This window comes from Canis lupus, chromosome 12 (assembly GCF_011100685.1).
Source record: "Canis lupus familiaris isolate Mischka breed German Shepherd chromosome 12, alternate assembly UU_Cfam_GSD_1.0, whole genome shotgun sequence".
In the NCBI taxonomy this organism is placed as follows: domain Eukaryota; kingdom Metazoa; phylum Chordata; class Mammalia; order Carnivora; family Canidae; genus Canis; species Canis lupus.
Window position 1 is genome coordinate 43,853,846 of NC_049233.1, and position 13,457 is coordinate 43,867,302.

General features: G+C 35.3%; 1 protein-coding gene across 3 annotated transcripts in view; it reads right to left on the reverse strand.

Moving 5' to 3' along the window:
- The window catches only part of ME1 (malic enzyme 1), a 196,163-nt gene that overhangs the window by 13,787 nt on the left and 168,919 nt on the right, over positions 1-13,457 (reverse strand). For all 3 annotated transcript variants that reach the window (XM_038554631.1, XM_038554633.1, XM_038554632.1), the window contains exons 10-11: positions 4,122-4,227; positions 2,600-2,742 (exon numbers count right to left, since the gene is read on the reverse strand). In XM_038554631.1, coding sequence (XP_038410559.1) covers positions 2,600-2,742; positions 4,122-4,227 — 249 coding nt within the window. The remainder of the gene's footprint in view (positions 1-2,599; positions 2,743-4,121; positions 4,228-13,457) is intronic.

Genomic DNA, 13,457 nt, shown 5'->3' on the forward strand with positions numbered 1-13,457 from the left:
TCACTGGGACAAATTTTATGTATTTCCATATTGTGGAGAATTATATAGAAAATCACATAGAAACAAACTCAATAGCACAAATGGGATTAGCAAATAAGAGTAAAGTTAAATTATCAATAATTGTCAAAAATTGTCATTTTTTCATATTTTGTTACACTGTTTTTGAGAAATCTCACATATTGCATGCCTTAGATGGCAGTGACTTAGGGCCTACTAGGTGCGGCAAATTCATACTGCTAATCAAAAAGGAAGAGGGGCACCTAGGTGGCTAGTAGGTTAAATGCCTGACTCCTGATTTCAGCTCAGCTCATGATTTCACAGTTGTGAGATTGAGCCCTGCTATAGGCTCCACACTGTGTATGGAGTCATGGAGTCTGCTTGGGATTCTCTCTCTCTGTCTCCCTCTGCCCCTCTACTCTTTCTCTAAAAAAAAAAAAAAAAAAAAAAAAAAAAGGTTGGGGGGAGAATCTGATCTGTGAAAATGAGGGTGGAAATGTAGCTGAGAATAGTCAGGCTTCTAAAATAGTTATAGGAAGCCCTTGACAAATAAAGCGTCACAATCTAAGAAATCCATTTGAAAAAAGCAACATTTAAATAGTGACAGTTTTTGCTGTAACTTTCATCCCTATTTAGGATCTAAATTCATTATAATATTAATAATATTAACTTAATATTCATTTTTAACAAAGGTCGTAATATATTTTTGTATACAGGTAAAGTTGTATAATGATTCAACCTTCATCAGGGTATAAAAAGATGAAAACAGGTAAGAAAGAAAATAGAAATTGTCATCTAGATGTCTATAGGACACATGTTTTATAGAACATTACATTTTGTTTTCAGACAAGTCTGATAACTTCAGCTGTTTAGCAGATAAAATATTTTATTATAAGGAACTTTCTAATGTAATTTTATTATTTGAAATATATATATATATATCTTCAAAAAATTATAGCTGAGAAAAAGACCTACAAAACGATATATATGCTTATCTCCTTTCTCACCTCCACTTCCTGCCTACTATTTTATAATCATCATTTTAAGGAGGAACGACACTCAATAAATGATAGCTACCATTCTCATGTACATGGACTGTTAATATGCAGAAGAAAATCTCTCCATACTTTTGGATTATAGTTCTTCATGATTCAATCATCTTTCTGTATTTTCTATTTTTAACCTTTCCTAATGACATTAGACCTTTCCTAATGAAGCAGCAGAGACTTATCCAGCACAGATGGACCTTTGCTTGTGCTGTAATCCTTTGGCCAAACCAGTATTTAAATTTTTAGCCTCAAAATAACCTTCAATTTCATTTCAAATTTTTTAACAACATAGAACATTAGGTAAAATGGTAAGAATTAGGCCATTTGTATCAGACACATTCAAATTTAAAAATACAACTATAAATTTGGCCAATTTTGTATGAACAAAATTCATATTTTGTTCAATTTTGTCTATTCCTGGGGAATCTACAAACTCTTCACACCTACTGAGATATATGACGAAATAATTACATAAACATTTATTATGCCTAATGCACCATGCTAAAATCTTATTTCCCAGAGGAATCTGTTTTCCCTTTTAAAGGCTTAAGGACTACTGAGGAATGTCAGACAAATTCCTCAATCTAAAGATGGGTTGAAAATCCATCTTTAATTAATCCATCTAATCCACAAATTCTCAATCTAAAGATGGGTTGAAAATTGAAATTATTGAGAACACTGATGTCATCACAAATCAGAGAGATAAACAATGGGGTAGCTCCTTGCCAACAAGTTCATTAATTCTAATAATGAGCATTTAATGTTATAATGTTAAAGGACCAGTGCCATCAAGCTCTGATTTGTGCAGAGTGACCTAACTTTGTGTCATATTTACCTTCTCTAGTTCATTTTGGATTTATTTCCAAAATAAAAGTGCTAGATATATATGATCCAACCTCTATTTTGTTGTAATGACATTTCAAGTCTTTCAAGGGAAAATAGTTCCAAACTATTAGTCAAATTTTATATTAATACAAACATAGTATAAAATAAGCCACTTTTTTTTTTTGGAAATAATAAAATCCTTAACCTCTGAGGATGCCAATCCCAACCTGGCTGGATGTCAAAATAGCTGCCCAAATGTACCACCATGCCATCAAAATCCAAACCCAGGATTTAGCAAAGCAAAAATAAGATTGTGGTCTTACATCGTTTGCTTCAATGTTCAGAAATAGCTAATTAAGAGTTATTTTAGTAAGCATCTAGAATCACACTTTTTCCTTTTTAGCTTTCATATTTAAATCTTGGAGACTTCCAAATCACTGGAGAAAAACTATCAATAAACATTACAAAGTTTATTTTGTTTTACTGAAGAAGAGGAGGATTTTATACAACATTCTGGAAAAGGAAATAATTCTTATCCCTTCTAACTTATTCACTTTGCTTTCAATCTTGGTTGTTTAATTTTTAAAGATTAAGTGGTAAGAACCTTAGATATCCTTGGCTCCCCTATAATGAATAAGAATTAGATTATAAAATATCAAAGTCTGTGCCAGCATTGGTGGAGCTGGGGAATGGAGGAGGGGTAGAAATCAGTTATACTTTTGCTTTACCTTGGTTAGTTTATAGCACTGCTCTGCAGTACATTCTGCTTTGCTAGTTGGATTACTCAAAGCAAAAATAATAGGCCGTTCATTGAAGGCAGCCATATCTTTGAGAATTTGTTCTGAGAATGCACCACCAATTGCAGCAACTCCTAATGTAGAAATGAGAAACCAGTGAATAGACTATCATTGGTTAATTAATCTAAGAAGTCCATGCCCTCAAACAACGAGACATGTCAGGTCACTTTCTAATAGACCCTAAACAAAATACAGAATATTTGCATTAAAGTGACAAAAAGAGATAAGTTCATTAATGCCAATGATTTATAGGGTTACAAATCTACAAGTATCTACACAAAAAAATCACAGATATAACATTCGGCTCATAATACACTGAGTTAGTGACCCACTCCCTAGGTATTTTGATTATAGACATTTAAATCAGGAAATTAAAATGTGCCTAAGATATATTATCTCTCTATAAACAATTCTATGAATATATTCCAGTCTCTCAGGCTATAATTATGTTTTATAAACCAGTGCTTGACACTTAAGACAATCATCCAATTCAACTGAAAAACTGAAGTATCACTCAAAGAAAGAATCCTCACAGAAGAATAAGGCAATTAGCATAATGGAAATGGAAAAATAATCAGATTCCTGATACAATACATTTTGTAAAAAACAACAATAAGAACTTATTATAGTTTCCGGCAGAGAGTATTTGCTTTTATTATGATTATCATCATTGTTCTCAATACTGTCATCTATTTCACAAGAGCATCTAGGAATGAAGTATGATACAAAACAAGGACTAACATCATATACACACAAAATATGGCATAAAGCTTCATAACTTCAGCTGCATTTTTTTAACCACATTAAATCTGACCATAGTAAAGATCATATGTGCACATACACTGTAAGCTACTGCATTAAGTGCTATGAGGAATATAAATATGGTCCTTGTCTTCAAGGAGTATCTAGTTAGTTCAGTGTTTCTCAACCTCTGGGATATTAACATTTTGGGTTGGATGATTCTTTGTTGGCAGGGGAGGGCTTTCCTATGCATTATAGGATGTTGCGCAGCATCCTCAGTCTCCACCTACTAGATGTCGGTAGCCCTGACACCCCACCCCCAACCTTTCCAAAGTTGTGACAACCAAAACCATCTCCAGACATTGCCAAATGTTTCTCTGGGGGCAAAATCACTCCCATTTGAGAATCACTGTCTATCTGGAGTAATCAAGCCTGGTAAAGAGTGGATTATGCCAAGGATTAACAAGCTGACAGAGTCAGCAAAGGGGGCCACACACTTTAGCTGGGATTGGTAGGACTGAGAGGGAAGCACTAAATTTACAAATCTAGGTGTCTATGGGGTACTGCTGATTCAGTGAATGTGTAATTTTATTTGTGAATTCCAAAGGTTAAATTTTCGAAAAGCTCAATTATGCCTCAAAAATCAGTAAGAAAATGAATCAGGCCAATATGAGGTCAGGGTGGGGTTTATGGGAAAAAGGGAAAAGTTTACCTATGAGGGCAGTTGGTTTTATTTCTTGAACAATGGCTTCTAGGTTCTTCATTTCTTCATGTTCATGGGCAAATTGCTCTTTCTCTTGTGTTAAGGCAGCACGTCCCTAAGTAAAGCAAATAAAAAGAAATGTTAAATCTGCCAAACATATGTGAAACAAAGACATTTTGGAATATTACACATATTACTGGTATTTGTCCTTAACATCTTCATGCATCATGTGTTACAGCTGTTCTTAAACTCTCTTCTCCAATTATTAGAGTATTCCTTCATTCAGTCTTTCAACAAATACTGTGTCTTAGACAATGTCCTAGGCAATGGGGATGTAACAGTGAACAAGCTAAAGTCTTTCTTTTTCTTTCTTTTTTTTTAGTCTTTCTTTTTCTTAACTGTTATTTAATACTAAAAATCCTGATTCTACAGACATTTGTGAGAAACTGGCACTAATAAATGGCAAAGCAAAATGTTTAAATATCATTTACTAAACAATATTTGTGTTAAATAACAGTGTTTTCTAATGCAGAGCTAACTTTAGCCACAGCACTCTCAATTTATGTACCACTGAAGTTAAAAAATAGAACTTGATGCCATATTTATATCATAGTTTGATTTTCTGAATAAGCACTAGCTTTGTATATTTTATCTTAATGTTTTGATTATGAGTGTGTCATGTGTTATCTAGGAAACATGCAATTATAATTTTCTAGCTGCAAATTTTTAAGATTTTGACTTAAAATCATAAATCACTGCCTAATGTTATATGGTACTTGATGACTTGCAAGTTGTTTTCATATATTTCATATGATCCCCTCAACAATTTTAAGAAGTAGGGCAACTAATATTACACTATGTGTTAACCAACTGGAATTTAATAAAAACTAAAAAAAAAGAAAAGAAAAGAAAAGAAAAAGGAAAACCAGTATTTAAATAAATATTATTCACAGTAGCCAAGACATAGAAGCAACCTATGTGCCCATCAATAGATGAACGGAAAGGGGGAAAACAAAACATGGCGCGCACGTGTGCGCACACACACACACACACACACAGAAGACTATTGACTATTATTCAGCCATAAAAAAATAATGAAATATTGCCATTTACAACAACATGGATGGACCTTTAGGGCATTATGCTAAGTCAGATAAGTAAGAAAAAGATAAATATCATATGATTTCACTTACATATTAGAATCTAAAAAAACAAAACAAAACAACTCCAACAATCCTGAATTTACAGATACAGAGAACAGATTTGTGGTTGTCAGAAGTGAGGAGGGGAGGGGCAAAATGGATGAAGGAGGTCAAAGGTACAAACTTTCAATTACAAAATAAGTAAGTCCTAGGGATATAATGTATGGCTTGGAAACTATAGTTAATACTGTACTGTATATGGGGATCCCTGGGTGACTAGGTGGTTTAGCGCCTGCCTTCAGCCTGGGGCGTGATCCTAGAGTCCCAGGACTGAGTCTCACATCAGGCTCCCTGCATGGAGCCTGCTTCTCCCTCTGCCTGTGTCTCTGCCTCTCTCTCTCTGTGTCTCTTATGAATAAATAAATAAAATATTAAAAAATAAAAGGTATAATACTGTACTGTATATTTAAAAGTTGCTAAGAGAGTAGATCTTAAAAGTTATCACAAAACCCCCAATTATAACCCTATGTGATGATAAGTGTTAACTAGAGTGGTGATCATTTTGCAATATACACAAGTATTGAATTATTATGTGTATACCTGAAACTGACACAAAATTATATGCCAATTTATACTTCATTCAGAATCAAATTTGAAGCTGTTTCATAGTCACTTAAAAGAACATTCTAGTCTCCAGTAGTATTAAATTGAATGTAGTTAGATCATATTCTTATTTAACTTGTTTATTAAGAAAAAAGTCAAAAGCATCACATAAATTATTTTTTTTTTACAGATTTTATTTATTTATTTGAGAGTGTGCACTGGAGAGCATGTACACACAAGTAGGGGGAGGGTCAGAGGGAGATGGAAAAGCAGACTCCCCACTTAGCAGGGAACCTAAACTAGAGATCTATCCCAGGACCCTGAGATCATGACCTGAGCCAAAGGAAGCCACTTAACCAACTAAGCCATCTAGGCACCCCCATAAATTCAGTTTCCATTTCTATCAGGAAGCATCTAATTGTTCAATAAACCCTATCTATTATCATAGGCTTTTTAGAATTAGTCATAGGTTCAACAACAAATAGTTTATGTAAATCTAGACTGATTTCATGAGTAAACAGTAAATATTCTGTTTTTTATTTATGAGACAAGATTTTTTTTAATTCCTTTTTAATAATATAAAGAAATCTATGACAATACTGAATGAAATCTTTACAACTATCACCAAATTGTGGGGAGGGGATACCTGGTGCCCTCATCCTCATCTCTCTTTGCTTCTCAGCCAGGAAATCTATTTCATTTACATATCTCAATTATAGAGATTAATTCAACATTATCCTAGTATATAAATAAAGGCTAGGTTTAATGATAATTTATTAATCACGAATGAAAAAAAAACAGAGGCATTTGGAGTACCTCAGAATTCCCTCCAAATATTTTGATAATTCAGACTTTGCCTTAGGCCCCAATTTCTCATCATCTATTTCCTGTGTCAATGTTCTTTGCACTGTAACTTGACAGTTCCTCCTACAAAAAGCACTTATACTTTCCAAGCCCTTGTCTTTGGACTTGAACATGTGATTCTTTAGTCAATAAAATGTACACTGAAATAAGAGTGTGTCAGTTCCAAAGCTTAGGTCTTAAGGGTAATTGGTGTTTCTACTTATTTTCTTGTGCCTTTACCATTTGTGCTTTAAAAGTGCATAACCTGAATAGCTGGCTGGTCCAACGAGGATGAGAACCTTGTGAAAAAGGCCTGGACCCAACCTATGGCTTAGAGCCACCCAGCCAACATCATCAGAGCTACTCCACCTAACCCTCAGGTATGTGAGAAATAAAGTATTATGGTTGTATGTCACTGAGATTTTGTGGCTTTCAATAAATATGCAATAGCTGAGTGATACAGGGGATAATTTATTTTTGATACAGGGGATAATTTTAATTTTGATTATACATTCCATCATTTCTTTTTACTCATTGTTCCTATCTGTTGCTTTGGGAATAAGAGGTTCCTTTTCCTGAAACAATTTAATGAAAGGAATGCTTTTGCAATCTATCTCCTACCTCAATGCTCTTAGTTATTTGCTTAGTTATTTGCCAAAAAAAAAAAAAAAAAAAAAAAGTTGCATTATTGGAAAGGAATGAAAAATTCTGGTCTTGGATAGGAATAAGAACTTGGAACCATTTGAGAGTTACAGTATTTAACTATCTAAATTATTTCTGAACTATTTCTGGAAGTAGTATAAGCTAAAATTCATGACTATTTTTGTTCTCGCAACAATGAAATTTCTAGGACAGGTACTAAATAAAGTTGCAGACATATTTCCTGGGAATAATAACTTCCAGATTCCAGCATTCTACACTAAACACGACATAGTTTTGGCTTGTTGCTCTTTCCCAGAAATGCATATACTCAATTTCAAGTATAAAGGCAAGAGGTTAAACTAATATCTATCTGAGGCTCTATAGGGCAAATACTATAGAACTCCAAATTGCTTCTAGTATGACTTCCTGTACATTTGAGGCTAAAGGGATAAACTAGATCTTGCAGCTAGAGTTTCTACTTTCAACCCAGCAGTCACCAAGTTGATGTACCTTCATAGGACTTTGAGGGAGAAAGTACACATCGTGAAGCATGGCCATATGGCTTTTCCTGAAGCTTGTGGTAGTGCTTGCTGGTTTTCAGGCAAAAGCAGTGGTCTCTATTGTCTAGCCCACCACCAACAGGTGAGTGCTAAGTAATGGTGGTGGCAGTGGCCACCATATTTGGCAGCTTTCCTGTTTGTGGCTGAGACCCTGATGCTCCAGTCCATGGCTACAGTAGTCTCCTTACTATAATACAGATATGCACAACAACTGAACATTCAGCCCTGTTGTCTACTACTTCTAAGATTTAGAGATTTGCATTTCAGAATGTTTTTATGGACAAAGGAACTTTAACATGTGCTAGGTTCTCTGACAGATAAGAAAATCTCAGGATAATTAGTCACCCACTCCAAACTGGATAGTCACCTCAACACAATGTTACATAATCTTGAGAAGTGCTAAGAAAATGCGTAACTCTTAGAGAAGACAATGTATTACAGTGTTTGCCTACTGGTCTTTTTGATTTTCCACCTGACAAAGTGTAAGTATTATGCAAATATAATCCAATAAATTTACTATAGTTTCTCAAAATGTCATATTTTTTTATTTTTTAAAATATTTTATTTTATTTTTTTAAAGATTTTATTTTTAAATAATCTCTACATCCAATGTGGGGCTTGAACTTACAACCCCAAGATCAAAAGTTGTCTTGTTTTTTTTAAATTATTGTGAAAACACAATATGAAATCTTACATTTTTAGATGTGTAATCCCTTTTTTTTTTTTTGTAATCCCTTTTTTAAAAAGCCTTTTTTTTATTCACTCTTTTTAAATAAGATTTCCTAGTTTTAGCCAATCACATTGCTGCCCAGGTGGAGACTGTACTTCTTAATCTCCTTGCAGCCTAAAGTGGGCTGAGACTATCTCTAGTCGAAAGGATGGAGTGAAAGTTATGTGTGCAACTTCTGATGCAGCACCCTCCCCCTGTCCATTCCCTACCCCCTCTCCCCAGCTGGCTGGGACAGTGAGAACTGGAAAGCTGCTTCAAACCAGATGCCTCTCTTCTTCTGCCTATCTCTAGACTATTAGATGACACAGAAATAAATTTTAACTTGTTTAAGTTACCATATTTGGAGGTCTCCTTGTATAGCAATTTAACCTGAAATCTAACTAATGCTGATCTTTAGAGTAGCTTCATTTCATATCTGAAAATAGCACACACACTATCAGGAGGAAACTGCCTTGACAAGCCCTTATCATCTGGGAAGACCAATGACCAAACAGTAAAAACCAAGAAACTGTCTGTACTTTTTTAAAGATTCATAGCAATGTAAATTCTACCATTTCTCTATACTTTAACAATTATTTTTTTTACTCCCGAATTCCTGCTTGCTGCATTTATACAATTTCTTTTTGTTCAATTTTGTATCACTGTCCTTATACACTCTTTTGTGTAGGGGTGGTGTCTGGGTGGTTCAGTTGGTCAAGCATCTGAGTCTTGATTTTAGCTCAGGTCATGATCTCAGGATCCTGCGACTGAGCCCCACCATGAGACTCTGGTGCTCAGCACAGAGTTTGTTTATCCCTTTCCCTCTGGTCCCTCCCCCTCACATGCCCTCTCCCCCGCCCCAAATAAATAAATACAATCTTTTAAAAAATATTTTGTGTATGTTAAAACAGATACTGAATCATACTATCTCCTTTCCCAGGTGAGGAACCCTGATGTTTTTAATCTATTTTTCTACTTGAATCTATCTCTCTTCCCTATAATTGGTTAGTGGCTCAACAGAACTCTCAGATGCTCTTGTTCTGCTTTATATGCCACAAAATTGAAAACTATATTCCATGAAAGGAATAACCAATGTTGAACATGGTCAAGGAAGATCATACTTCCTAGATCTGTCTTTAAATATTGTAATACTGCATTCTAGTATCATGCTTTCTTCTTTAATAACAGTAAAACATAATTGGTCTTTTCCTGTGGTTTACTTGAAGTAGAAAGAAATCCCAAAGAAAGGATGGTGAGAGAAAAGAACATTTATAAGATTTTCAGAATTATCATCAGAATAAGAATAGGAAATACTATAAAAAAGAGGAAAATATGCCACTGATTTGTTTATTTTAAAAATTGCCTAGGCCCATCAAACAGTAAGATCCCACACAATCCATGGAAAAACAGTCTGCCCAAAGCATGAAGTAGAAGAATCAGGTGCTCACAGTGAAGGCTTGCTGAAAGCATCTAATGTTCCCAGTCCGAGAAAACAACCAGTTATTGACTATTCAACTACTGACAAACAACATGACAATGCAAGTAGATCCAAACTGTTTCTGGTATACAGTTTAAAATAAATTCACATATGATCTCCATAAAAATGGAAATCTATTCATTTTCATTACATCACCAAGGCAAGTAGCCTCCCACATAAGAAAATAAAACTAACTTAAGAGCAAAAGTCTTAGAAATGATTTTCTTAACAGCTGAAATAACTGAATCCAACCTGGTATAGTATGAATTGTGTGGCTGCAAAATGCAAACAGAAGGGGGTCTAATCTGTTTATATTTAATGTGAGCCTGCAAAATCATGATGTAAACGGAGTTTAGAAGATGCCGAGTAATCTGAAAGTGACAGACATGATCCCCATTTTCTTAATTCAATGACTCAAAGTAGTTTCCTGAAAGCAGTGTCTCAGTTTATCCAAAACTGTAAATTTAAAAAAATTTTAGATGTGTTTTACAAGATTGTCCATACAACTGCTGATTGTTGTCAATATACCATTAATTTGTGATAAACTTTGTTGGCTAGGGACATGAATAAAATCTCTGCTAGCAGAATGCAGTCTAATAGCCAACAGCAAATAAATTTGTTATTTCTGAAAATTTCTAATGATATTCAGAAAAGTAAAGAAAAGCGCCTGCTTGAGTGAGACACAGAAAATGCCATCTCCAAATTCTGGGGACAGAACATAAGACTAAGGCTCAGAATCACAGTCCCCAGGCTCTTCCCTTCACTCATGACCTAGGGCATGTCCTTTGATATTTCCATGGATATTGATTTCTCCATCTATAAAGGCAGTTTGGATTAGTGACGATGACAATGTGATAAAAGTGAACCAGATCTGAGCTTTCCAAAGCTAACTGAGCACCAGACTCACCTCAAGAAAGAGCGATTCCTGAGCCCTACTTTCAGATATTCTAATTTAAGACCAGGATGAGGCCCTGGAATCTATGCATATTTTCTTTTTAAGTTTCCCAGGTAACTAGGATGATTACCAGTTTTGAGAATCACTGCGCCAAATGATTTGTCAGATTTCTACCAGATGCATTTTAAAAAGATTTGTGATATGTTTTCAAAAACGTATAAAATGATTTTTCCTTTACTAAAGAAGAAAAGCTGCAGAATAACAAATTATTAATCACAGATTCCTAGTACTGCTTTTTTCATGGCCAACTTTAGATATAATGAAAAATATTTAATTTGGTTTAAATCCCCTAAATATCCGGGAATGAGAATCAAATTACAAAGAAGATGGATAAACATCTTGAAAGGCAAAGATGTATGTTTTCAGCATGAACACTTTACTTTCTTAATCATAGATAGCAACAGTATCAGCAGCTCCTAGCCACTGAAGCCAGATCCTGACCAGAAAACATCTACCCAGTAAGAAACTGATGACCCACAGTCTCTCCCGGAAAGGCTTGATTCTTTTTTTTTTTAAGACTATTTATTCATGAGAGATACAGAGAGAGGAAGAGATGTAAGCAGAGGGAGAAGCAGGCTCCCTGCAGGAAGCCCCATGCAGGACTCAATGCTGACTCTGGGATCATGACCAGAGCAGACGCCCAAACACTGAGCCTCCCAGGTGCCCCAAAGGCTTGATTCTTGACAGTTACTTAGGAAGGCCAGGAATCATGAAATGTAGTACTAGCACCTCTGAAAGGCTCTACTTGCCCAAAACAGAAGAAATTGGAAGACAAAAATAAAGGTCTCTCAAATATTTTCTATACCATTTTGAAAATTAAGCTGATGATCTGGTTTAGATAAACTACTGGAATGTGACCTCTAGATCTGGCGATACTAAGGTGACTGCCTATACTTTTGGACTTCTATTTTCTGCACCAATGGCTCATTTTCTTCCTCCTTTCAAAATCTGAACTGGAATCCATATTCTTTATACTACCCATACCAGTTGGATATGGATATAGAAGATTTTTCTGTTCACATTCTCCTTTCCAGGATCCCTTACTGAAATGCTTTTTGCTTTCTTTTGGCAAAGTGCACATGAGTATTTCTTATCTTAGAAATCCCAACTTCTATGTGTTTTTTTTTTTTTTTAAGAGTCTGTAATTAAACCACATGTATTATGGATAGCGGAAAATTCTTTTGAACGTTATTTTTTTCTTCAATCGTCCCTTCCCCCTTATTTTGTACCGGTTCTTAGACAAGAAGCGGCTAACTGTACTGAATTACTACCTTTTTCTTTTTCTTTTTTTAATTTTTATTTATTTATTTATGATAGTCACACAGAGAGAGAGAGAGAGAGAGAGAGAGAGAGAGAGGCAGAGACATAGGCAGAGGGAGAAGCAGGCTCCGTGTACCGGGAGCCTGACGGGGATTCGATCCCGGTCTCCAGGATCGCACCCTGGGCCAAAGGCAGGCGCCAAACCGCTGCGCCACCCAGGGATCCCACTACCTTTTTCAAAAGCACAGATGTTCTGGTGCAGGTGGAGAGGATATATGGCAAAGACCATCAAGATTTGGGGTTAGCATTTCATGACCCAGGACAGGTACAAAAATGAACTATAGATTGTTACTGATAAATATTTATTTCTGCGTGTACATAGGCACTAGAAGAACTCTTCCACAAGTGTTTTTGTTGGCCTTCTTTTGGAATCCATGCCTACTTGGACAATTTGCACAAGTGTGCCATGCTGGTTCTACTGTCTGGTCATTATTTGTTAGAGTTGAATAGGGCTCCTCTCTGCATCTATAGAAAGGGCCTTCTTAGCGGACTGCCAGTGCCATTTCACTGTCAGAAGAATTAATCATCTAGTCTGATGAAGATGTAACTCCATAAATGAGGCAATCACACAGTATGCTTTTTAGTTTCTGGCTTTATGTCTTTAAAGAGTGAAGGGGTTTGGTGTATTTTTATGTATTATAAACAATTACATAACAAGTTAATAAAACTAATAAAATGATTCTTATTGGTTCTTTTTTTAAATTAATTAATTTATTTATTCATGAGAGACACACAGAGAGAGGCAGAGACACAGGGAGAGGGAGAAGCAGGCCCCATGCAGGGAGCCCGATGTGGGACTCGATCCCCATCTCCAGGATCAGGCCTTGGGCTGAAGGCGGCGCTAAACCATTGAGCCACCCGGGCTGCCTGATTCTTATTAGTTCTCAGGAGAATTTATGAAAGGATTAATGATAAAGGACAACACCCAAAAAAACATGTAAATTTGAAAGCAAGATTATATTAATTTACTAGTTGTCCTAAGATTTATTAGTTCCGCAACAAAAATCAACATAGTAATTCTGACTTTAAAAACCTGAAAGGAAAAGTGGTTAATTGAAGCTTCATGTTCCTTTTATATTAAAGAGTGCACAAGC